This window comes from Pteropus vampyrus, unplaced genomic scaffold (genome assembly GCF_000151845.1).
Source record: "Pteropus vampyrus isolate Shadow unplaced genomic scaffold, Pvam_2.0 Scaffold93, whole genome shotgun sequence".
In the NCBI taxonomy this organism is placed as follows: domain Eukaryota; kingdom Metazoa; phylum Chordata; class Mammalia; order Chiroptera; family Pteropodidae; genus Pteropus; species Pteropus vampyrus.
This window is the reverse complement of record NW_011888874.1, coordinates 164,930-192,747: the sequence shown is the minus strand read 5'-3', so window position 1 is coordinate 192,747 and position 27,818 is coordinate 164,930. Positions and strand designations below refer to the sequence as shown.

General features: G+C 38.0%; 1 protein-coding gene and 1 pseudogene across 1 annotated transcript in view; one reads left to right on the top strand and one right to left on the bottom strand.

The window, feature by feature from the left end:
• Positions 1 to 27,818, top strand: part of FBXO36 (F-box protein 36) — a 70,780-nt gene that overhangs the window by 31,609 nt on the left and 11,353 nt on the right. The window contains exons 2-3 of the mRNA XM_011364051.2: positions 10,804 to 10,912; positions 27,220 to 27,392. Of these exons, the coding sequence (XP_011362353.1) occupies positions 10,804 to 10,912; positions 27,220 to 27,392 (282 nt within the window). The remainder of the gene's footprint in view (positions 1 to 10,803; positions 10,913 to 27,219; positions 27,393 to 27,818) is intronic.
• On the bottom strand, positions 16,965 to 17,083 carry LOC111742399 (annotated as a pseudogene).

The following is a 27,818-nucleotide window of genomic DNA, read 5'->3' as shown; positions in this document are numbered from 1 at the left end:
CCTTAGTTTATTCATCTATAAAATGGAAAATGATACTAGGTTTGTTGTAATGGTTGTTGTAAAGACTAAACGGAAATCTAAGGTGCTCTGCATGTGGTACATCGCAGTCGCTCAGTAAGATCTATTATTATTTTATCATTAGCATTTTGGGAGCTGTATCAGCGTGCTGGGGCTCCCATAACAAAATACCGCAGACTGGGGGGCTTAAACAACAGACATTTATTTTCTAGAAGTCCAAGATCAGGTGTTGGCAGGGCTGGTTTCTCCCGAGGCCTCTCCGCATGGCTTACAGATGGCCACTTTCTCACCGTGTCCCCTCACGGTCTTTCCTCTGTGCACGTGCAACCCTTGTGTCTCTTTTTTTTTTATAAGGACATCAGTCACCCTGGATTAGGGCTCCACTCTTATGACCTAATTTTACCTTAACTAGTTGTTCAAAGGCCTTGTCCCCAAACAGTCTCATTGGGGATTAGGGCTTTAAGATAGGAATTTGGGGGAGACACAGTTCAGTCCGTAACAGAAGCTAAGGAAGGTTTTAACAAAGTACATCCAATCTTGATATACTTAATAATTAAGAAATACTTAATTATCAGAAGCAAAAGTGCTTTAGTGTTTATTCTCGACTAGCAGATATGCCCTGAAAAGGGCATAGACGCAAGTATTCGGTGGCAGGTGTTCCTTTGACAAACAAGAAGAAAAGAAACCGAAGGGAAGAGGGAAATTCTGTGCCTGAAGGAAGGCGCAGAAATAAACGATGGCGCGGCCCTTGCTGAGTGGTAGGACTCTTCCAGAGGATGCATGTGCAGAGAGCAGTATAACAGGGAGCAGTAAATAACAAAAGGAAAGGTAACTAGCTCCCACCCAGAAACTTGGGGGATATTTAAAAAATAAATGTTGTACCAGTAGATTACTATTTTGTACCAGAGTGAAAGCATAGACACCTTCGCGTTGTAGATAGTAATTTTACGAAGAAGCAGCTCGCAGGCTCAGAGGCAGGTATGTCCCGAGATGTGCTCTGTGCAGCCATAGACACCTGAGCCTTCCTACCTGCTTAGTCACTTTTCCTGTCCCGACCTGGGAAGGTTTTAGAGAGAGAGTTCCAGATTGTATTTTTTCCTGGGCGTTGTTCCAGAAGGGAGCATTGTTCTAATGCAAAAACAAAGTTCCCCTTGCCTCTGTGTTCAGAGCCTTTTTGGGGGCGGGGGCAGGCGTTGATCTTATTGTTTGTAAAGTACTTTGAGTTTCTTTGAGATTTTTAGCACGCCCATCTGGCAGGCACCCTTAGTGTTCTGGGCTCAGGCCTCTGCAAAGACTGTTAGACCGGACTGGGACTGGCGCGGCCCTGACTCCCTGTCTTTGCACTTGGGAACGGTCCCACAGTCTCCAGACTTAGAACATTGTGGGTTTCCAGTGGAGCTGCAAGAGTGGCCCAGTTCTTCTAACGTTTGAATTTGCAACATACACCTTTTGTTTTCTAAACTTCTGTGTGATATAAAATTTCTTGTATTGATTAGTGCTCAAAATATTTTAATTTTCATTTAATTTTTTAAATTTAAATGTAGTTAAATTTTTTAAATTTAAATATAGTTGGTATACAATATTCTTTTGGAAAGATTTTTTTTTTTTTTTTATCGTCGGTACGTATAGTTTTCTTACTCTCCTTCCTTGGTGCAAAATCCTGTGCAAGTTTCACTTTCAGAAAACCTGCCTAATGTGAGGTTATTTCTGAAGTGTAACGTCCAAGTCGTTATGCCATGGTAAGGAGAAAATGACAGTAATCGTGAATTCTTTAGGACCTCCGGTCGATTTCTTATAAGAGAATATTTTTCTATAAAGAATATTGCTTAAAGTTATGTTTCTGGGTCTCAAGACCTAGGAAGGGCGGCAAAACGAATAGCTACCACCTCTGTAGTAAATTATTAAGTTAAAATAACAGGGTCTAATCAGTCACCTCTAAAATTCTGATTCCACAACTTCAGCCAGAGAGTGAGGAGGCATGCATGATCGTCCTTAGTGAGTTGCTATCTGTGGTTCCTGTACCATTTTGTAAAATGAAAGTGATATTATTATTTTTCATTTTTAAAGTAATACTTTTTCCCCCTGAAATCTTATAGTATCACTTTTGGCATTTATCATATTTTAGTCCTTCTAGATTTTATTTTTGAATGTAGCTGGAGGTAGGAGTTTAGGTTTACTACTTTTAGATGAATGGCTTAGCCTAGCAACGCTATTTGTTAAATAAATCATCTGTCTCTTCCCATCTGTACTTTTATTAGAGAGGGCTAAATTTCTCTCTGTAGCTTTTGTACCACAGTGATGCGAGTGTCTGCTTCTCCACAGCCTTGCTAACAGAGTGTGTTTTCAGTCTTTTGGATTTACCAGTCTGGATAGATGAAAAATGATATCTCAGTGTGATTTTAATACGCTTTTCTATTATTATAAGGGAAATTGAGCATCTTTTCCTGTGTTTATGGGCCATGTGAACCCCCCCGCCCCCCGCCCCTCCGTGGACTTTGTTTTCATGTCTTTTGTTCATTTTAAAAATTAATTTGTTGGTCTTTCCTCTGTTTTTACAAACTCCTAAGGGAGATAAGCCCTTTGTTGTGTAACTAATTGCAAATGTTTTTCCCAGTTTATCATTTTTCTTTTGTCTTTGTTTGATTTTTTTTTTTTTAATTCGGGCTAATTGAGGTATGCTTTTAATATAATAAAAATCACGCTTTTTAGTTTCCGTTAATTTGAATATTTCCATCAGCCCAAAAAGTTCTCTCGTGTTCCTCTGTGGTCAGGCCCCCTTCTTACCCACGTCCCCTGGTACCACTGACCTAATTTCACTTTTGCCTTTTCCAACATGCCCTATATGGAATCATACAATATATAACTTTTCAGATCTGGCTTCTTTCACTTAACATAATGCTTTCGAGATTCAACCATATCATTGCATGTCTCAGCAGTTTTTTTTTATTGCTGAGTAATAGTTTCTCATGTGGATGGATATTTTGGTTGTTTCCAATATGGGGCTATTTCGAACAAAGCTGCTTTAAATATTTCCATTTAAATGGAAGTATTGGGAGACTTTGCCTTGCAGAAGTTGTTTGCATAGTTGAGTTTATCAATTTTTCTGGGTTTTGGATTTTGAGACGTAGAAAGATAATAAAAGAATTTGCAATTTTTTTCCTTCTAGTACTTGTGCGGTTTCATTTTTTTTACATGGAGATCTTTGATCTTTTTGGAATTGATCCTGATATGAGGTGTAAATCAATTTTTTTTCCTAATGGCCACCCAGTGGTCCCCAAATTCCTAAATCAATCTTTTAAATCTGATTTAAGGAACACTATTGTACAATTATTTGTAATTATTTATAATTTATGATTTATTAAAATATTTTTAATTTATTACAATTGTTTGTGTTTATCACTAATATTAAATTAAAGTTAGAAATTAAAAACCTGTTTTTCTTTAAATCTTCAAATACAACTCACAAACCTAGTAAATTCAATTATAAATCAAATAATTTTGCATTAAAATTAAAAACACTCATTTTCATTGTTCTTTAATGTTTAATTAGCTTATACATTTAACAAATTATAATCCCTTAAACATTTAAGCACTGTTTACAAACAATCAAATCATCTAAAAATTGTAAATTAAAGCCATTAAACTTATAGCTCAAACAAATTAAATTCTCTTAAATTTAAATGCCATTTACAAACTTAATTAAATCCTCTTAAGCATTTCAATCTGTATCACAAATTTAATATATTTTATTTTCTCAAGCATTTCTAAAATCTTAAGACATAATTACAAGTCTAACAAAATCAACCAAATGTTTAAAAAGTTGTAATAAAAGAAACTTTAAGATGTACCTCGAACTCTTTTAAACTTTTAAATGTCTTAAAATCATTGTAAATTTAATAGATATATCTAAATTTAAACATCAACTACCAACTTAATCATTTTCATTATCCTCTGTTTTTAAATTAAAATGACAAATATAGTATGTCAGATTCTCTGTAGAATTTTAAACATCTTAAGAATACAGCTCAGAAGTACATTCTAGTTAAAGTACTAATATATACCTTCCCTCCCTCTGGTAATACCACTAAAATGACAATTACAAGGTTTTTCTAAAGCACAAACCCACAAAAACAGAGAGAAAGGGAAGGGCAGCAAAGACAACAATTTCACATGCTACGAAGCAGATGACCTTCTGGTAGCTAATTTAACAGCCCTGAGAAAGCTGAGATTTAAACTAGGGAAGCCAGGAAGCAATCAGATTTGCACCCCAGAATCTCAGATTAGGGTGGCTCAGGAATGGATGGAAACACATTCCTTGGAAAGTGAGGGTAAAGAAGAAACTGAAAACAGTAGAAATGGTTGAAACTCTGTTGAAGACGTGGTTAGAACCACCTTCTTCTTGGGCCCTCCTCTCCACTGCACAACCCTCAACAGCTTGACCTCAGCTCCCGGGAGAAGACTGACACAAGCTAGGGATCCTGTGGACGTGGGACCCCAAGCCACGGGGGACAGACAGACTCAGTGCTGAATATGGCCAGGGATTAAGTGGAAATCCACATACCGAACTGGGAGACTCACTGTGACTTCTGCATGGAACACCGCAGGCCGCCAGGCTCATAACCTCAAGGCAAAGATCTGGAAGATTCTTCTGTGGGGAATCAGACCAGACCAGGAGAAGAGATCTCAAGATATTAATAGCCAGTATCTTCCAACCAAAGAGCCCCAGCAGATATACAGTGAGGCCCTCCTCTGGTCAAGCCCCGCTTGTGTGCCCCGCTCCTGAATACACGTGGACAGCTAAGAATAAGCTGGCTTTTGAGGGATGCCAGAACAAATCACCAACAACAAAATACAGGAAATATAATTTTGGAGAAAATAAAAATGCACAAGGACAAAACAAAGTATTCATCAGTAATATCCTCAGAAGGATAAGAAGAGATATTGTATTCATAAAACAAGAACAGCACGCAAGATAAAAATAACATTCGGAAAATTTAGAAGAGATTTAGAAGATAAAAGCTGTGATAGGAAAAATAACTCAATAGAAGGGTTGAAAGAAAAAACTGAAAAAATCACCTAGAGAAAAAAGAACCCAAAGTAAGAGGTGAACAATATGGGAAAAAATATAATCTAAAGCAAAAAATTAGACCATGAGATCCAGTATCTGAAAAAAGGGAGTTCCAGAAAAAAAATTACACAAGAAAATGTCCTAGACATGAACTATATGTCCCCAGATTAAAAGCCCACACAAAGTGCCCTGCATAATGAATGACAAGAGGATCATACCAGGTATCTCAAGTAAGGTCTCAGAGATAAAAGCCACACCATTATTTCACCAGAGTTATTTATTACATTTTACCAGGGTCAATTCATTAATAGAAGATGGTTAAGAAAAGGGGTAAAAGAGCTCTACAGGGTCTAGAAGTAGCAGTGGCAAAAAGCAGCTATTAACCTATATGCTGGGGGAGGGTGGACAGTAAATAGCTAGAATATTCTTTCCTTTTCTTCCCTAATAAGGCTGAGAATCAGATTTCTTTGGAGAGGGTGTGGCTACCTCAGGAACAGGAATGAGTAGTTTGCTGATGGCAAGAAATTTGCCAACAAGAAAGGGCCAGAGCTGGTCTGTAGAAGCAGCTGCCAGTAGGGAATGCATGACCCGGGGACACAGCTGCAGCTCATCTGCACTGGCCACTGGCTCCCACACTGAATCGTGGTCGGAGGACCAGAACCTGGAAGAGAATATGTACATTTGCAGACAAAATTCTACTTCCTATAGACCCTTTCTAAGAAATCTGTTGAAGGATATGCTCATCCAAAATGAAGGATGTGCTCAATTAAAACTATTTCTAAATTTAAACACTGACGCAAACAATTGTTGGCATTATCTTATGTATTTAAATTAAAACAGCAAATATAGTATGTCCCATTCTCTATGCAGAGAGGCTGCTGGATAAATGGAGCTGATCTGGGAAAGGCTGGTGGGCATATGAATGCTGGGTGGCAACCGGCGAAGTCTGCCACCGGTTCCTAATCTCATTCTCTGTGTTTGAGGTCTGAAGTTTGACTCTCTATGGACAACTTTATTTCTGAATTATTGAAGGAAAGATATATTTCAACATAGTTCTCCCTTGCTAAAATTTTCAGTTTATTTTATTCTCATTTCAGCCTCAGACTCATCTTTTCTATTATTAATAATGTTGTTTTTATTCCTAATGTATAAAAATTACTACCATTCCAGAGTAACACTTTCGATAGCTGAAAATCTAAGTTTTGTTGTGTTTAGACAAATTGAACCAAACATACATACACAGGGGAACACCTATTTGATGTTGTGTATTTGCACCAAAAACATAAATGTTTATAGTTTAAATATGCCATGAAATAAAAGAAATCATCTTCATAATTCATCCAAAAAGAATGTCTTTCTACCTTTTGGAATACCAGTGCTGTATGATCTTTTGAATAATACCGAAGGGTAAAATTACATGAAATTTACCCTTGCAATCCTTGCTTCTCCATTTCTCAGTGGGCTGTTCAGGTAACAAAATCCTTCTTCACCTAATAAAAGATCTAATTTCATAAACTCTCCATGACACAGTATCTCAACCACACTCTGTGAAATCCCCTAATTACATATGCTTTCCAAAACAGGGAGAAATTTGATCTGATAGAATAACAATACTCTGCAGGAGAAAGCAGAGACAGTTGTGTGCTAAGACACAAATGTCTTCCAGATGCTTAGAAAGATTCAGAATGCCCCATTTAGTGTATTCTGTCTGGCAAGTCACCCTAATCCTTCATGAGCAGCTTTGTTTATCAAGTTGATAGATGAATGACTCTTTAATTATGCTGTTGGGGAAATACTTAGAGCAAAGAGTATGCAATTCTTAAAATATTAGAAAAATCAAATACCAACTCTGGGTGAAAAGTAGAAATAAATATCTTTGGAGAATACAATTAAGAAATCAGACCTTGATGAAATATGATTGAATAGTGTTAGATAATTGATGAGAAAAAAAAACACATGGTTCCCATCTCTTGGTATTTGGGGCCGAGTGTGTTGTTTCGAATATGAAGGACGGACCAGCGAGTGAACAGGGGGAAAGCGAGGGAGAAAAAGGCAAGTACCTACCTCTGGAGCATAGTATCTGGCATCGTGCTGGCGCTCTGGATTTACCTCATGTCATCCCTTGAAAACTGGTGAGGTGAGCCTTGTCATTACGTCCATTTTGCAGATGAAGAAATTGAACCCAGAGATTAAGAAATTTGACAGAGTGTAATCCTGTCAGAGACAAAGCCCAGAGTTTAAAGCCAGATCGTCTAACACCAGAGTGTCTGCTTTCTGTCCCAGTAGCGGGATTTTTGAGCTGCGGCTAGTGGTGAGAATATCATAGTCTCAGACCAGGGGTTGGAGTGTGCATTGTCCAAATATACTCAAATGCTGAGACGCCCAGTTCGGCCCATTTTTTCCCATCGTCCCCTCGAGAGCTGCCTAGTGAGTCATTGTCTGGGTCGGAAAAAGGATTTAGGGTTTAGGGACCTTGACTGGGTGAACGACAAATGTCTTGGCATCTTTCCTTGGTAATCTGTGCAGAAGAGATGCCGGGGGATTAACAAGAAATCCGAGACCTCTCTTTTAAAAGTAAGTTCCTTTTCAAGTTGATTAAAAAAATTTACTGGAAATACATAAAAATGATCATTAACGTTGTTCTATGTTATTACTTGTTTCACAAATTATTTTATTGGCTATAGGATATTCCAGCATCTACAAGTGCCATAATAATTTAACTAGTTCCAACTATCGGACCTTTAGGTTGACTTTTCATTATCATAATTAATGATAATAAGCAAACATTCTTATAGAAAAAATGTTGTACATATATCTGATAAATTCCTTAGCATAAATTCTTACAAGTACAATATCTGGGTCAAAGGGCATTGGTGACCTTAAGGTTTCTGATAGGTATTGCCAAACCAGTTTACACTCCTTCAGTGATTATTAAGGACCCTCACTTTTCTTCTCCTTGCCAATCTTGAGTTTTGTCACTTAAAAAAAAACTTTACCAATCTGAGTGACAATAAGTGGTAGAAAATGCCTGTCTCATAGATTTTTCTGTTTTAATAAATACAGCATATGGAACATAATCAAGTCTTGACAGGCTCAGTTGTAAATCTGAATGTGAGATTTCTGCATACTGCTCCGTAGAGTCGTGGTATGAAGGTTGGATATCAAGAAAACTTTGAGCATTAGAACAAACCCCAATTTTATGAGTTAGGAGGGAGGAGACTTGCATTCTGGTTCTAGCCAGCCATGTTTCCATAGCAAGTGCTATATTCTCAGTAATTCACTTTAAATACCTCAGAGAAGGCCAGCAGGATGCTTATCTATGTGGGCAAGTTAGCTTCATTCTGTGCCTGAGGTGCCTCCCTCCAGAGGTCATTAGGACAAGCACTTCAGATATTATCTTCTGCATCAGTACCAGAGGATTAATTAATTAGTATAAGGAATGTCAGAAGTGATTTTTCAGTGATGAAATGAATGATGTGCAGGATATAAGGCTGACATGTCAGAATGTACAAGTGTCTCTGCCTTTTTTTGAGCAACATAAGAAATAAGTTTAGTAATATAATGTTTCTGGAGTGGCACCCCGTCTAGAATGTCATTTGTTCTGGAATCTTCCACTTAATCAAGGATCTAGTTGCTTGATCTGGCTAGAAGGGTAGCTGCTCATGTCATTATAATACAGGTGCACTTGCCCCAGAGAGAAACTTTCCTGGGGAGCTTCCTATAAAGTGCCAAAGAGGACAGCGAAGGGGACCTCCACTCAGCTTCCAGAAGCCTGTTTTGGATGCTTGTGATGCCTGCCCGGCGAAGAATGTCTTTCTTGTGGCGGAATTCAATCTGAGACTTGCTTTCATTGTAACATATGCCTGGTAGTAAGGTCGAGGGGAAGAAGACCTATCACTTCTAACTTAACCTCTCTGAAAGTTTTCGCTCATCTGTCTGAGCTGTGGACTTCCCACTTAGTTCTAAAAGTTCTAGAGTATGTGGTATAAAGAACACGGCATTAGATTCGGGTTGCCTGGCATCGTCATTCAATAGAAAGGCAATATTATTTATGATATTTATTATTGATTTTAATATTTAATAGGGAATGAAAAGGAAAATTGAAGTGCAGAGAGAGTAAATCAATCAGTCAGGCCTGCCTTCCTCCAAATTCATGTGTTTCCTACTGTAATACTTGACATCCCCTGTTATGGACTAAATTGTTTTAGTCCACATTTCTATGTTGAAGCTCTAACTACCCCCCATGTGACTGTATTTGGGGACAGGGCCTTTGAATAGGTGATTAAGATTAAATGAAGTCATAAAGGTGGAGCCCTTATCCACATGACTGGTGTCCTTGTAAGAAGAGGAAGAGACACCAGGGTTGCACGTGTGATTAGAGCAAAATCTAAATGAAAACCCTCCTTTAATTCAGTCAGCAAGTATTTCTTGAGGACTTGCTTTCTGTTGGGCAGGGTACTGGGTGAGATAGTATAAAAAGTCTCCTTCCTGAGAGCTCGGTTATCTCTGGGACATCAGGGAAGGGGGGCGGCGGGGAGAAGGGAGGAGGAGGCCCTCAAGAAGCGATAGGGCAGAAGGAGAGGGAAGCTGGCTGAGGCGGCAAGGGAGATTGTGAGGAGGAAGGAGGAGGGTCCGGCACTTTGAAGCCTGGGCGTCCCCGGACCAGCACCGAGAAGGCCCTAGGGACAGGGGTCTGAGAACTGGTAGTGACCGGGGCAGTGGCCCAAGAAAGCGCATCCAGAACATGTGAGGACCCCAGGGACTGCTAGGGTGGGTGGGGATGAGGGAGAAGAAACTGTAAGGGGGAGGGCCCATAGCAAGTTTTCATCTGCGTTTAACAATTTTGCCTCGGGCAGGGCCTACCTGAATGTAATTTTAACCTTACCTGGCCTCCCTTATAAGGGAAGAACCCAGAACTGGGAAGCCGACCAGTTTCTCTGCACTTTTGTCCCTTTAATCACTTTCCCAGTAGCCCTAGTGTAGGAATAGTCTGGTTTGTTGTTCAAGTTGATGGGAGTTTTGTCATTTTAAGTAACTACCCAGTTCCATTACAGGTTGAAAAATGTGAGCTAAGTTGGAAAAGCTTTAAGGGGCTTCTCATCAGGCCTGGTAGTTGACACTGCTATGAAATCAACATAGAACTAAAGTGCAGCCTGTCATCATGGAAATGAGGTTTGCTGCAGACAAACCAAAATGCTTGTGGAAGTCAAGTGCACTGACAGCAGACCCATTACCAGGAAGTGTCCTTTGTAATGACATTTTCGTGCATCAGACGATGCACAATAGTGCTTTCCCTGGCCTTGTCCATGTAACTGACGCTCTCTGGAAGAAAAACACCCACCGATCGCATCTGCCCTGTAGGCGGGAGGGAGGCAGGAAAGTGGAGAATTGGCTCCCCTAGTTAGAGTATCTATATCCTCAGAGATCTTCAAGAAACAGCCATTTGGCTCCGGGTGATTTTAACATGAATCGACTTGCTAGATTTTTAAGATTCCCTCCAGTACTTTGATCTTGTGACTCTAATTTCTAAGGAAAATGTTCACCGATGCACAGACCTTGCTTCTAATTTGATGTGATGCCAGATTGCAAAGTTATAGCTGATGCTGGGCCCAGAGCCTTCTGTGCCTTCCACAGGGATTTTTCGAAACTCCAGACCTAAAAGTAGCTGTTGGTATTGAAATCAGTTTTAATTCCTAGCACCTTCTATTCAATCACAGGTCATCTTTAGATGGTGGAAGATCTCTCTGAGAAGTGAGTATCGATCAGCAAAACCTGGAGAAGTAAAAGAACCTCATCCATACTTTCTAGAGAATTCGCATCTTCAAGGTAAGGGAAGGTGTTATGTACTTATTGCTGTCAAGTTCCCTTTAATTAGTAATAGATTTTGTCGGAGCCGTATCAAAGATATCATTTGACATATGGATATGACATTATGTAATTAGATATAGTAGATATAGAACATTGGGTTCTTAGATAGAAAATTGTTAAAATATTCTAAAATTTCTTTGGGGAAAAATTACATAAAGTGTTTAAGATTTCAGGTTACACATAGATTCCATCAATAATCTTAAATCATATAAATATAATTTTTTGCTTTATTTAATGATTTAATATTAAATAAATATTAATTAAAACACTTAATTAAAATCTTTATTTAATATGTGAATATTTAATTAAAATGGGTTTCCTTTAGTGAGAAATAAATTAAAAGATATTCAAAAACATAATCAAATGATCAAATCCATCAACTCTGATATAGTTTAGCATTCATTTAAAATTGCTATCTTTTTTTAATATCAAGATTTGCTTGAGAAGTTGTCTTAAATCAAGTAAATACTTAGACTTAATATAAATTGCCCTCCAGTTTCCCCTATGCTTTTTCCCTTCTCAATGTGAACATTTCAATCTTAAAAAGTAGACAAAAAGATTTTTTAAAAACTCTCACGTACCCATAACCAAGCTTGCACAATATTCAGAATGTATCCAAAAAGGTACATAACCTTACTGTTCCCACTGGATTATTTTGAAGCAAATCTCAGTTGTTACATTATTTCATCCTCTACTACCTCAGTATGTGTTTGTAAAAGGACTCTTAAACTAATAATAATTATTAGTTTAATAATTATTCCTTAATAATTATTATTTAATAATTATTCCTGAATAATAAAATTTTAAAGCTGGAAGTCACTTTATAGATTCTTATTTCATTAAGAGTAGTTAACATTATTAATTTTAATATCAAACACTTTCATATACATGTTCTCATTTTATTGTTACAATATTCTTGTGAAAAAAATAGTATTGTCCCCATCTCACAAATGAAATTCAGCATAGATGTGACTTTCCAGGGTGACATCGCCAGGACTAAGCATTGAAAGCCGAAAAATCGAAAAATCGAGCATGTTAATCTTATTTTTAAAAGGCACACTCTGGGTGGATCTTTGATGATCAACATTCTTTAAAAACATCCTGTTGTTTAACATTATGTCATGTAACAGTTGTTTTTGTAGGAGAGAGTAGGTTTGATTTTGTTCTGTTTCCTTAACTAGTTAAATGTCTGGATGGATTGTTTTTAGTTCCTGATATTGTACACATCTTTGTTCTTTAACTCCTTTATAGCAAGTATTTATAAAATTCATTACTGGCTTAAAAAGAACCATGTTGAGGAAAAACTGTCTGCTTTTCATTTCAGTCCAGCCCTTCTTTATTTAATTGTGGAATAGACATGTTTTTGCAGAGATACATGGTTATAAAATAATCTTATAGAAACCACTTTTTATTTTCAAGTTAGGATCCATTTTATTTTCTAAGCCTGTAGTACCTCACCCAGAGCTATATGTCTAGTGAGTGTCTAATATTTGTGGACAGATCATGTGATTTTCTGATTGACTTTTACAAAACTCTGGAAATGAGGGTTTGGCTGGACCATTGGAGGCCATTGTCTTCTGAACAGAGGCTTAAAGGCCAGATCCTCACCTGTCTCTTGCTTGCCCCAGGCACCTCCAACACACTGGCCCCTGACAAGATAGTGGGGGCGGGGGGGATGAGGCAGCAGCAGCTTTAGGATAACCACTGGTAGGTTTCCTGATCCTGGGAGAATAGACAATAAAGTGAGAATTGAAAGGCGGGACTGAGGTCTGGCTCCCTGCTGAGCCATCAAGCCTGCAGAGGCCAGTGGAGGGACTCCGTCCAGGAGTGCCCCCAAACAGGCTTTTAAAATTGCCGTTTTGAGAGTTGCACAGCTCAGGACTGCCTAGTGGTCTGTCTACAGGAGCAGCACTGAGGTACCAAATTAACTCGGCCCCGAAGTTCAAAAGCTCTGGTGTCTCACATTATGGACCTCTACAGCAGGGGTCTCCAATCCCTGGGCTGGGGACCTGTACTAGCCCTTTGCCTGTTAGGACCTGGGCCGCACATCAGGAGGTGAGCGGCAGGCCAGCAAGAGAAGCTTCCTCTGTATCTGCAGCCGCTCCTCAGCTCCGCCTCAGATCCTCAGGCATTAGATTCTCATAGGAACACTGGTTCCTGGTGCCACAAAGGTTGGGGACCACTATCCTACAGCATCAGAGCCCCAGCAGAGGGAACTCCAAACCAAACTATTGTCTGTCTCCCTCCTCCCCTTGGTTCTTGGGGTGTCCCTCAGAAAGGTTTCTCTGCAGCAGAAAGAGGGGTGCTGTGGCACTGAGTGGGCCTCAGGGGTCAGGGGTCTGGGTTTGAATCTCTGTGCTGCCTCCACACAGCTGTGTGACCGCAGGTCACCCTCCCCATGCCGTGTGCCCATTTTCTCTTCCACGTGTACCTGGGGATAAAAGGTTACTCTCTGTGGTTTCTGTGACCATTCAATGGCCCAACACATGAGCAGCGGTCAGAATGGCGCCTGGATCGCAGTCAGCTCTTTATTGTTGTTTGCTGTTTTTGAGAATATAATGTATGACTGTGTTTATTTTTTCCCATCCCCTTCGTCATATTCCCAAGACCACCTCCCCCTCCAAGTTTTTCTCATCTAAAATTTCTCTCCTGCTGAAATCCTACACATCGGCATCACGTCTCCAGAAACCTGGGTCATCCCTGGTGGCAGCTGTGGCAGAGGACCAGAACCGGCTTACTCTTACTTCTTCGTCCCCTCAGCAGCACTTAGCTTGGGCCTCACTGGTCCCTTCCCAGTCTCCTTGCTGCTCCCCATTATCTCTCCACATTTAGATCCAGGGGTCCAGAGTTTAGCTCTTGGGCCTCTTGTCTTACAGAGGGATTGGATCCATCTGTAAACAGACAAGCCCCTATCTCCAGCCTGCATCTCTCTCCGGAACTCCACACCCAGATATTTATCGAGCTGCCCCCTTGCCATCTCCACTTAAATATCTAATAGGCTCTCAAACGTCACATGTCCCAAAATAGCTCCCGATAGTCCCCTTCACTCTCCTACGCCCCTTCCCAAAAGTCAGCCAAAGATTCTATACTTATCTTGGTTCCTTTCTTTTTCTTACATGCCACATTCGATCCATCAACCAAACTAGAATCTGAACTGTGGTAAGCAGCCTCCAAGACCACTCTCGAAGATGCCCACCTCCCAGTATTCACACCTTTGTGTAATTCCCTCCCACACTGTACCTAAGTTAGCTGAGCAGCCAACAGAATTTGGCAGAAGTGACAATATGTCACTTTCGGGATTAAGTTATAAATGACCCTGCAACATCTGTCTTTCTCTCTTTTCTTCCTTTCTCTGTGTCTTTCTCTCTTTCATCACTTGCTCTGGAGGACGCCAGCTACTCCATCTCGAGGGGGCCCTGTGGAGGAGCTCACGTGGTGAAGACCTGAGGCCTCCATCCAACAGCCACATGCGTGAGCTTCTTTGGAAGAGGATTCCCCAGCCTTGGTCATGGCCTCAGATGACGCACACGCATGACACCCATAGACTCCTGAGAGGCAGACCCTGAGCCAGAACCATCCAGCTAAGCCACTTCTAGATTCCTGAACCTCAGAAACTGTGAGATAATAAATGTCTGTTGTGTTAAGCCAGAAAGTTGGGGGTAATTTGTTATGCAGCAGTAGATAACTAATACACAAATGCACCTCACCATTTCCACTTTTGATCCAGCCAGTGACAACCCCTCACCCAGATGATCGAACTAGCCTTCTGACTAGTCTCACTCTTGAAAACAGAATGATTTCACCCTCGCCCCTCAATAGTTTGTTTTCAGCAAGCAGCCAAAACCAGCTTTTCAAAACGTATATCAGGGCACGTTACTTGTCTGCTTCAAAACCTTCAATGGCTTCCTGTCTCACGTAGGGTAGAAATCCAAGTCTGACAGTGATCTCCAGCCCTTCTCCCCTCTTGCCTACACTGCTTCCGGCTCACTGGCCTCCCTTGTGTTTCTTGCACAAATCAAACATGCTCCCACCTCAGGGCCTTTGCACCTGCCATTCCCTTTGTTAAGAATGTATTTTCCCTGGATGTTCCCACATTCAAGTCTCTGCTGAATATGCCTTATGAGAGAATGTTTCCCTGACCACTGTGTAAACCATCACCATCTCCTCCCTTGTCCTGGAACACCACATCTCCCGCAACACTGAGCACCACAGGCCGTACTCTCTGTTACTTGTTTATTGTCTGTCCGTGTCACTGGAATGTAAGTTGCATTAGGGTGGGGATTTTGCTTTGCTTACTGATGGGTCTTAAGCTCCCACCTAGAACCATGCCAGGTACATAGCTCGATAATTTGTTGTGTGAAGGATTTGAGAGAACGCTTAGAGAGGTACAAAGGTAAACTCTGAAACAGACCTCTCTAAATCATGGTCCCAACAGAGTTCAGGTTTCTGATCAATATTTTGTTCTGGGGGCAGAGGGGAGGGGAATCTTACACCAAAATTAAAATTACACTACCAGATAATTTTAAGATGGTTTTTCAAGCTCAGGGACCATGTCTCATTAATCATTCTGTTTTCAAGATCAACTACATGGTAGGCACTTAGTATATGTCTGTTAAAATAAACGAAGATATATTTTTTGATAAAGTAATATTGTTTAAAATAATGAAAATGAAATTGCTGTGCTCAAACCATATTTTCATGACTCTAAATTTATATAAAAGCACAAGGAGTAAATTTTAGCTCTTACTAGTATTTTTATACCCTGGGTTATAAGTTGACTAAAGGCATAAATCATATAAATCTACATTAGTCTGCTGGGGCTGCCATGACAAAATCCTGCAGACTGTGTGACTTACAGAACAGAAATTTATTTTCTCACAGTTCTAGAGGCTAAAAGTTTAAGATCAAAGTGCTTGCACAGCTGATTTCTTTTAAGGCCTCTCTCCGTGGCTTGCAGACGGCCACCTTCCTGCTGTGTTCTCGCCTGGCCTTTCCTCTGTGAGCATGCCCATCTGTGGTATCTGTGTCCAAATTCCCTCTGATAGGAATACCAGTCAGATGGGACTAGAGCCATCATATCTGATCCAATTTAACCTAGTTACCTCTTTACAGCCCCCATTTCTCAGTACAGCCACACTCAGAGGGACTGAGGTTTAGGAATTCAACATAGAAATCTGGCAGAGGTGGGGAGGGCACGATTCAGCTCGCAACGAAATCCAAACTTTCCATGTAGAGAATTTTCTAAAATTGTATAAGCAGAGTATATCTTTATTAAATTAATAATTAATTATTAGTAATTGGTTCTCATAATTACTATTGATTCCTATTGCTGCTGTAACAAATTACCACAAATTTAGTAGCTTAAATGATTAAAATGTCTTGTCTTACATTTCTGGAGTTCAGAAGTCTCATCGGGATAAAATCAAGGTATCGGTAGGACTCTGTTCCTTCTGGAGGCTCTACGTGAGACTCTGTTTCCTGCCTCCTCCAGATTCTAGGCCACCTGCATTCGTTGCCTTGTGGCCTCTTCCTCCATCCTCAAAGCCAGGAATGGCTGGTCCAGTCTTTCTCACTCTGACTGCTTCAGTGGTCGCTTCTTCTTCTTACTCTGACCTCCCCGCCTCCCTCTTTCCTTTCTAAGGCCTCTTGTGATTACATCGTGCCCACCTAGTTAATCCAGGATATAGTATTTCTATCTCGAGAACTTTAATCACATGTGCAAAGTCCCTTTTGCCATGTAAGGTCACATAGTCGTAGGTTCTGGAGATTAGGGTATATGGGACATTTGTCAGGGAGGGGCATTATTCTGCCTACCACAGTGATCTATGTTACAACAGCCTAAATGGCAACATCAAAAACATTGCTGAATTTCCCCCCTAGGTTTGCATTTTTAAACAACAAAACTCATGTTTATTATTTATTATTATTTTTTTAGGCAAGGCAACCCTTGGTTGACCTCACAGTTTGCAAGGAACTTGTCAGCTTACAATCCCTTATTTTTTATTTCTTTTGCCTACAACACCTAGTCTTCCTAGGTGGTCTCCCATCCAAGTACTAACCAGGCCTGACCCTACTTAGCTTCCCAGATCAGACAGGATCGAGCTTGTTCAGGGTAGCATGGTTGTAGGCTCATGTTTATTATTTAAAAAGTCAGTCATACACTACCAAGTACAGAGAACTATTTGCATGACAATTAAAAATATTGCTTAATGTAGACTATCTCTGGTTATATCCTGGCTCCAAAATCCATTAGATATCTGACTTTGGGGAAATTATTTAATTTCTCTGGGCCTTAGTTTCCTTAACTGTTGACAATGGAAATAATAATAGCATCTATGTCATAGGGGCCTTGTGAGGAGTAATTGAAATGAGGTACTTAGAATTTGCCTAAAACATGATAAGTACTCAGTAAATTCTAGCTATTAAAGTTTTTAAAATTTAAAATTCCCTCTCTCTTCCTCCAAGCTCTATTCCCTAGAGATAACTACTATAAATAGTGTCATTTGCATTTGATTTCTTTCTGTTTTGGATTGTGTGTGTGCTTGTTTATAAAAATAGAATCTTTAGTTCTTGAATTTGTTTTTGCACTTAATAGATTATGAACATTTTTATGTTTGCATACGTGAAGAAATACCCCATTCTTTTCCAATACTGGCGTTCCATCGTACAAATATACAATCCTCAATTGATGGGCATATTCAAAACCCTTCAGGCACATTCTAGGACATATTTTCTTTGCACTTACATGAGAATGTCAGTAACTTAGATTTGTAGACATGGAATTGTTGGTCCAAAGATATGTATTATAACTTTTGATAGACATGGAGTATTTTATTTGAGGAGTGAATTCTTGAAAACCTCATATAAATTAAGATTAACTTGACAAAGGATAGTATTTCTGTTAACCAGCTTGAGTAGCACTGTCATGAGATGCAGCACAAACGCCGTTTACAACTTATTTCACCTTTATAATTTTGCCAACTTTATATTTATGCTATTTTTAAATTTAAGAATTTTATTGCTATTTTATGCTATTTTTAAATTTAAGAATTAAAAAAAGAATTTTTAAATTGGATGATTTACATTATTTCAATGTTTATTCATAAAATTAGGCTTCATTACTCACAAATTGCCCTCCAAAAAAAGCTGTATTGATTATTAATGTATTAATTAATTAATGGATTAATTAATTATACTCCATCCAACAGGATACAGTTTTCTTAAAACCTTTGCCATCACTAATTATATATTGCTACTCTTCTTCCTCTTTTCCGGTCAGATGGTGAAATTAGTATCTTGTTTAATTAACATTTTCCCGATAACAAGTAAGTTGAGGCTCCTGTTGTGTTTAATTACCATTTATAATCTTTCTGTAATTTGCGTGTTTGTATTCTTAGTCCAATTGTCTGTGAATTTTGAAATTTTTTTCTCTGAGAACTTCAAAAATCTGAGGAAACAGCTATAGATCCTCCTCTGCCGCCCCACTCCACGCCAAGTTAAATAAATAGAAATAACCAGGAAATTAGCTATTGGAAATATTTTTTAATTTTGGTTTAAGGCAAAAACGTGCCATTATAAACTCAACTAAAACTTCTGAGTCATGGGTTGATACTGAATCCACTTTTAAAATAAGTTGTTTTCCAACTTATGTCCATTTTAAAGTTAGTTGTCCATTTTTAAGTTGTTTGCTTAGATCTTTGAATGATTTATAAGTGGTGGTTAAGTATTTAGGCCAATCCACAAAAATCCCTGTGATAAAACCAAATGACGACACCCATACTTTCTGAACCAAATGACAAAGTTTTGTTTCTTTTTCTTTTTTGATTTCTTTTTCTTTTCTTTTTTTCTTTTTTTTGCTATTGCATGTGAAAAGAAATGTGGAAGATATAGTTTTGGTGTCAGTGTTTTAAAATTGGACATTAAATGATTCATTGGGAGAATGGGACTGAGTATTTGAAATGGAGACTATAATGGAAAATTGGTAATACTAATAAATATTAATATCTTGAAATATTGGCCTGAGTCCTCAATCCTAGGAATACTGTTCCACCTGGAATCAGGAAGTGGGAAAGAACAGTCCTCATCTTCTTCCCAGCCCCACGTGTGGATCCATAATCCATTTCTTCTAGGTCCTTTTTTCAGGCTTGTGTCTCAGCCTTTGACCTTGGACTTTATTTTCTTACACCTAGCCACTACTTCTTAGTCAACTCTTCTCCTTCTTTGCCCTCTTTAATCAGCCACTCCTTGTCTTCAGCCTGGATTTCCAGAGTTTCTGCAGACCTGGGGTGGGGTTCTGTGGGTGGAGGGTGGGGCGGGAGAGTGATAGGGGCAGAAGCACTATGAGGCACCTGGGAGCCAGTCTCTTGCATAGCCTTCCAGAAATGGTCTGTGCATATCCACAAAATATGTTACGTTAACGCAAAAAGGAGAATTTTATACCTTGTGTTCTATACCTTGCCCTTTAAAAGTTTTTAAATTCAGAAATAACCTAAGATATTTCTGAATTTAAAGGTTCTAATATTGCAGACACCTATCACCACTAACCAGCCAGAGTTAACATTTGTTACATTTACTTCATTGTATCCAAATTGTCAAATATGTTGGTGTAAATTGCTCAGAATATCCTTTTTCCGACGTCTGTAGTATCTGCAGTGTCTTTCTCTTTTTCACTTCTTGATCATGGTAATTCATGCTTTCTCCCTTTTTTTCTTGATCAATCTTGCTAGAGGTTTATTTGTTTTATTAATTTTTTTCAAAAAACCCACCTTTAGCTCTACTGATTTTCTCTAGTTTTATAAATTTACTTTTATTATTGATTTCTGTCCTTCCCTTTATTATTTCCTTCCTACTACTTTCTTTAGATATGATTCATTGTTCTTTTCCTAATTTTTTGAGATGGAAGCTTAATCTTGGTTTTCAGCTATTTTCCCCTTAAATTTCCTTTAAATGCTGCTGTAGCTATATTAGGTAAATTTTGATAAGTCGTATCTTTATTCTCATCCAGATTAAAATATTTTCTATATTCCAGTTTGAGTTCTTCTTTGACTCATATATTATTTAAAAACATTTTATTAATTTCCAGGAGGTTGGGATTTTTTGGTTACTTTTTCCTTTGATTTCAAGCTTAATGGAATGTGATCAGAGAATTTACTCTGGTTTTAATTTTTTGAATGGTTTTAATTTTGTGTCATCATTTCTCAGAGCCATATTAATCTTTATTATCCCAGTTTTATGATACATGCTGAAGTGAATGTCATCTTTACTTAATATTTTTTAAAATCATAAACAAGTTACATATATAGTCAAATTTCTACCCCTCACCTATCTATTTCCCCTCTATCTTCTTCTATTAACTCTTCTAAAGTTGGAATCATTTCAAAGCATATTTTATTATACATAGTTACAACTATATAAATAAGATATACTATTTTTATATTTAAAAATTTACATAAATGCTATCATACTATATCGGTTTTTAACTTTGTTTAATCAGTCAACACTGTATTTGAGATCTATCCATGTTGATACATGTAGATCTAGTTCATTCATTTCAATGGGTTATGGTATTCTATTTTATTATAAACCATAGTTTATTCATTCATTTCCCCTTCTGAAGGTAGTTAGGTGGTTTTCACTTTTTTGTAACAGTGAATCTTCATTTATCCTTGTGCAATGTGTGAGTGTTTCTCTAAGCTGAGGATGTAGAAGTGTATTCATTGAGCTGCACGATGCGTGCCCCTTGTACTTTACTATCGACAATCTGTTCTCCATGTGGGTTACATCAATTTATACTTCCATTGGCATTTTATGAGAAATGTTAGTTCTCTTTATTTTCACCACATTTGATGTAATGAGAGATACATGTTAACTTTGCCAAACTTGTTTCATATGTTCCCTGATTATTAATAAGTTTGAATATTTTTCTTTATTGACCATTTGAATTTTCCCTTCTGAGAATTGCTAATTCATTTTCTTTGCCTATTTCTTCTAGTTGATGGGTTTTTTAAAATTTATCGTAGAAACTTTTTTATATGCATATTTTGAGTACCAATTCTTCGATTTAGTTATATGGGCTACAGATATTTCACCAAGTTTTTGGCTTATCTTTTCACTTTGTGTGCTTTTGCCCATATAGGTTTACCAGTTTAGAAATTTACCATGTAGAAGTTTACCATTTTAATGCAGTTCAAATTGTCAGTCTTTCACTATATGGCTTGTACTTTTGCATTTTGTATAAGTAATCTATCCCTACACAGACTTTATGAGGATATACTCCTATGTTTAACTCTAAATATTTCATGATTTTTTCTCATATATTTGTCTTTAACTTACCTCATTTATTTTTTAATATGATGAGATAAAAGGTTATATATACTTTTTCCTGTATGGCTGGTCAATGTTCTAGCATCGTTTATAGTATAGTTTAATTATTCCACGTGGTTTTTTAATCTCATCATTTACATATTCTAGCTTCCTGTCATTTCCAGGGATATTTAGTTCTGTTGGTCCTTTGTCTTAACACCAACACTATACTGCTTTAATTAAAATCTTTATAGTAAGTTTTCTTACCTGTAAGATGAATTCATCTATATCCTTCTCCTCCTGGTCTTTACAAGGACTGTTCTTGACTTGTTACCCCGCATCTAAATTTTAAGATCGGCTGGTAAAGCTATGCAAAAATTCCTGTTGAGATTTTGATTGGAATTGCATTGAATTTTTGGATTTTTGAGGGGAGACCTGTCATCCTTTGAGTATGGTGTTTCTCTCCATTTATTTAGATCTTTTTGTTTTTCAATCAAGTTTTAATATTTTCTTCATAAAGGTCTTACGTGCCTTTTGTTCAAATTCTTCCCAAGCACCTTATATTTTTTTGTAGCTAAGACTAGAATGCTTAAAAAATTGTTTAATAAATTTGATTTTAAGTTTCGATTATGTAAAACCTGTTTCCAAAGTTAAAACTATAAAACCATGTGCATTCAGAGGTTTGCTTTCATCTTTTTCTGCTCTACCCTTCCTTCTCTTGCCCACCACTAACCACTTAGATTTGTTTTTCTGTGTCCTTCCAGTGTTTCTTCTTATACAAATGGTAGCATTCTACTCCTCCTGGTCAACTTTGTACTTTTCTACCTCTGTATCCAGGAGAACACTTTATGCCTTCAGAGATTTTTTTTTCTTTAATAGCTGCATAGTATTTATTTGTGTGGATGCACCAGAATCCTAATAAAAAAAATTTTGGTTATTTCCAATCTTGTGGTATTACAAATAATGCCAAATGAATAACCTTGTACATGGGTCATTTCTTATTTAATCAACATATGTTTGTGAGATTAATGAGTCAAAGATAAATGTATATTAGGTCATCATTTTGAATTACTCATTGCAGATATATAGAGAAATGATACTGATCATTTTTCAGTAAAATTTCTTGACTTTTGTATGATGGTATTTAGATCATCAGCAGTCATGGCAGTTTTTCGTTGCTTTCTAACCCTGATACATTATTATATCTTCCTTTTTTTTCCCCTTGCTTTAATCTCTAAAACAATGTTGAATAGAAATGGTGAGAACTAGCATTCTAGAAGCCTTAGGCCTGACATTAAAGGCCATATAACATAATGATTAGGAGATGCATTGTGGAGCAAACTGCTTGATTCAATCCTAGTTTTCACTCTGTGATCTTTCTCAGTATGAGACCATGAGTAAGCCACTTATCCACTGTATTCTTCGTCTTTCTCTCTATAAGAGGGTAGTAATAATAGTACCCATCTCATAGAGTTACTATGAGGATTGAATGACCATATATATGATACACATACTATATAAACACACATTAGGGCAGTACTTGGCAAATATTGAATATTATACAAATCCATATATTATTGTTATTATTATTGCTACTATTATAAAGTTTTTGGTAACTACCCTATGTCAGGTTATCAGATTGAACAACTTCCCTTTTATTATTAGTTTTCTAGAAGTATTTATTCATAAACAGATGTTAGAATTGTATGAAATAGTTTTCTACATTTTTGAGATGATCATTTTTTTCCTGTTATCTGTTAAAATGGTGAATGATTTTAATTTAATACATCTTCCTAAGTTATTCCATTCTTGGATCATCCTGGGATTAACTCTACCGGTCACAGTTTATTTATTTTTTTAAATGTCAATAGATTAAATTTCCTAATACTTTATTTAGAATTATATTTTATTTAGAAATGTCTCATATACAGTTTTCCTTGTGGTCACCATAGTTGCTAGTCATAGCAACCTCATAATTTACATTGGAGCTTTCCTTCTATTTCTATTCTTTGGAACAAATTATATAAGATATGTATTGTCTGTTCTTTGAGAGTTTATGAAGATAACTTGTAAAACAGCGTATACCTAAAGCTTTACTTGAGGTGTTTTTTTTTTTAATCAATTAGTGAATTAAATTTACTTACTGGTTACAGTATCTCAGGTATTCTATTTTTTCTTAAGGCAGAATTGGTAAATTATATATTTCTAGAAGATTGTTCAATTTGTCTGATTTTAAAGTAATTGGTGTAATGATTTTTTGAAGTCTCCGTTGTAATTACAATTATATTCTCTTCTTTAACCACTGGATCCATGCATTTTATTTAGAATTTTCTTTGTCTGTTGGATTTAAATATTTACTAATTGCATTTATGACGTTTCTTTGACACATGAATTATTCGGAACGGTGTTTAAATTTTCCAAATGTTTCAGGGGGTTCCCCCAACATTCTTATATCGAAGCCCTCGGTGACTGTATTTGGAGTTGGGCCTCTAAGAAGTCATTAGGTTAAATGAGGTCATGAAGATGAGGGCTAGTGTTTTTATAAGAAGAGACACCAGACAGTTTACAAAAAAGAGGTCATGTGAGCACTCAGTGGGATGGCGGCCACCCCCAAGCCAAGAGGTAAGGCCTCAGACTGGAACCTACTCTGCTGGCACCTTGATCTTGAATTTCCAGCCTCTAGAACTGTGAGAAATAAATTTCTGTCGTGTATCCTCCAAGTGTGTGGTAGTTTGCTATGGCAGCCCTCGCACACTAATACAAGCTCATTACATTTTTATTATTGGTTTCTAAATGTATTCCATTATGATCAGAGAACCTGGCCCTATGTGGTAGCAGCCCTTTGTTGGGTATCGCCCAACAATTCATAGTCAGATTTTACAAATATTCCATGTATACTTGACATGAATTGAAAGTAATTCTTCTAATTGTTAGGTGCAGGGCTCTTTCTGTTGTCTGTTTTAGTTCGCTAGAGCTGCTAGTAAAAATACTAAAGGCTGAGTGGCTTAAACAACCAACGTTTATTTTTCACAGTTCTGCAGTGTGGGAAGTCCTAAGATCAAGACACCAGCAGATTCGGTGTCTGGTGAGGACCCCCTTCTTTGTCCACAGATGGCCATCTTCTCACTGTGTCCTCACGTGGTGGGAGAGGCAGGGAGCTCTCTGGGGTCTCTTTTATAAGCCCACTAATTGCATTCGTGCAGGCTCAGCCCTCATGACGTAATCACCCAAAGGCTCTCTCTCCAAATCTTATCACATTGGGGACTGGGTTTCAAAGTACGAATTTTGAAGGAATGTAAACATTCAAATCTATAGCAAAATCCATTGAATAAATCTAATTAATAGCATTATGCAAATATTCTATATGTTCACTAACTTTTTTTCTATTTGGTGTATCAAGTATTGATTGGGGTATTATAAAATCTCCCACTGCAGTGGAGGATTTATCATTTTTTTCATCATAATTCTATCAGCATTTGCTCTGTGTATTTTTGAGGGGCATACTAGTTTAGAAGTATTAAATCTTCCTAATGAATTATTCCTTTTATCATTAAGTAATGGTCCTCCTTATCACCAATAGTGAGCTTTACTTTAAAGTATGTTTTGTCTAATAGTAACATAATTATATCAGCTTTCTCTTGGTTTGAATTGGTCTATTTTTTCGTACTATTCCTTTTACTTTTCCATATCATTATTTTTTAAGCATCTCTTATAAATAGCACATAGGCAGACTTATTTGCATGTGTATGCATGTGTTATTTATCCGAGGGTCTTTCACCTGGAGTAATTAGTTCATTTACATTGATCGTGATTACTACTATACCTGTAATTACTATCATCTTACTTTGCGCTGTCATCTCTTCATACTTTTTCTTTGCTTTTTTATTTTGTTCCCATTTTCTACTTTCTTTAGTGTTTTCTTTATTTCATTTTTTCCTCATAAGACAGACTATATTTCCCACCTACCTTGAAGATGTGGTCGTGTGACCCAGTTCTGCTCTGTAAGATGTGAGCTGAAGTTCCTTCACAGAGCTTTCTAGAAAGTGCCTTCAGACAGGGAAGCTTCCCTGCCCATTCTCGCTCCGCCCTTTTTCCTCCCTGGGCTAGGGCTGTGGCCGTGATGTCCTGGAACAGGGACCGTCTTAGAGTGACCCTGAGGATGAGAGCCACATCCTAAGAATGTGGAACAGAAGGATAAAAGGACCCTGGGACATAAATGACATGATGGAGTTCCTGCACCGGTCATCATGGCCTACCTCCAGAATCTAAGTGTGTGAGAAAAAAGAAAAGCCCCATTTGTTAAGCCACCTTAAGTTGAATTTTCCGTTTTTTTTTTTTTGTTTTTTGTTGTTTTTTTTTTGTTTTTTCTCCATCTGTGAATAAATCTCTAGCCAATTACAGAGCAACTATTTTGGAAGTAATTCTTATATTTTTTTTCTCCCTTTTCCTTCCCCTTCTCTCTCTCTTCCTTCCTTCCTAGAATTTTAAAAAAAAAAAAATTGGTAATATGGGTTTATTGTAGTGGTAAACAAAAACCTTCAGGGCTGAAAGCTTTTCTAAAAGAAGGGGTTTATGGAGCCATATGACAGCCAGAAAAAGGACCAGGTCCTGGGGTGAGCCGTCTAAGCCGTCCGGATTGTCCCCAGCTCAGGGAAGGAAGAGCTCTTTTATACATTGAGTTTGGGGAAGAAAAATGTAAGTTGTTTGGAAGGAATTTACATTGGCCATAGAGAAAGGGGGCAGGAGCAGGTGAAGCCGGGCTAGTTCTGGGACAGGCACGTAGTTCCGCCATCCATCTGTAAGGAGGAGCATTTGCTCTTTGAATTGGTTGTGGGCAGCGGTCCAGACAGTTAATGCGTAAGCAAGACGCTGTGGCATTTGGTGGTCAGTTATTCTCGAGACAATCTCAGAAACAGCCACCTGAAAGTTAGTTCAAAGTTTGTACATACATTCAGGGGCGGAAGGAGTCTTCTGTTGGCTTTGGCCTGCAGTTGCTAACGGAGTAACCTCTCCTGTCTCTTCCTTCCACTTGTAATTTAATTTAGGGCATCTCAGAATATTTTTTTTTTTTTTGGTCAATGGAAAGATTAGAAAATGCCGATAAGCAAAAGGAAGAAAATAAAAGTCACCACCTAGATTTAACCACTGTTCAAATTTGAGTATGTTTCCCTCCAAACATGTTTTGTTATTTGTTAGCCATTTCTTGGTTATTCAGCGAGCTGGGGTAAAACAAAACAAAACAAACCTCATTTTTTTTCTTATAGTGAACATATTAAGCAGACCGTAATACTGGCTGATTCTTTGTGAACTATTTCTTAATTTGGAAATAATTGAAAAGGTATGAGAAATATGAGGCAAAAGTTGAGACAATTTTCATGAACTAATCGTCTAGTTTTCTCTTTGCCTGTTTATTTCTTTCTATTGTGTAAAGATAGGGATGAAAGATGGAAAAAAGGAAGGTAAGAGTTTGGTGGAGAAATAACGTGTAGCATTATAAGAGAACAAAAATTAAATTAAGAGATAGTAATGGGTTTCAGACCGATCTGGGGAGAGAAGGGGCGGTAGAAAACCCGCAGGGGCCAGCCACTGTGCCCAGTCAGGGAGATTGCCAGGACAGGCATGACAGACGATGCTGAAACTGGTCAAGTTGGCTGTCTGGACTGGAATTTGGTGCTGATGAGATCAAGGGGCTATAATCCATCACTATGTTAAACAGTGAGTGTCCCTAAAAGATTCTGATCTCAGGACAGGGGTGACTATTGGAAACGATTCCATCACAAATGTGTGCCATTGGGCCCACAGGCACCTCGATGACAGTAGTGATGACTCAACGTAATCTAACATCACTCCGGGGCGGTGGCGGGGGATGTACCCCAAAGCTTGTGTCTCACTGATAATGATCATAGGTTTTATGTGACTGTGCATGATAATCATGGTGGCTTGTTGGTTTCTTTAAATTACAGTTCAAATTGCCTTAGTATTCGGTGCAAAAATATTGGACTATGTCTTCAATTTGTGCGAGGGTAAATTAGACTACCTCGAACGGCTCTCAGACAGTCTGCTGCTGCATATCATTTCCTATCTGGATCTCGAAGACATTGCCAGTCTTTCTCAAACATCACAAAGATTTTCAAAGGTAACAGTCAAGTCAAAAGTTTTCCTCATGTGTTCTCAAAGCCGTTTCTTTCTTTTTTAAAAAAAATATAGCAGTGGTTTATTGTTTGCATTTATACCTGCGTTTGTTGAATACTTACTTTATGACAGGCACATTCCTGGGTACAGAAGCAACAGAGATGGAAAGATATTGTTTTTGATCTCAAGACACTTACAGTTTAATAGGAGAAATCTACACAGATACAAATCATTATAACATGGGGTAGTCATATGGGGAACATGTGTACAGGGTACAAAGGCAGGGCAAGATGGTTTCCTCTGCTTGTCTTCGCAGAAGTGGGTTACTGTGTCTGGGTTTTGAGGGGAAAATAGGAGTTCTCCAAGTGGTCTGGAAGACTAGTGGCACTCCTGATCAACGGGCATTCTGAGTCAAGAGCAGGGTCACGGC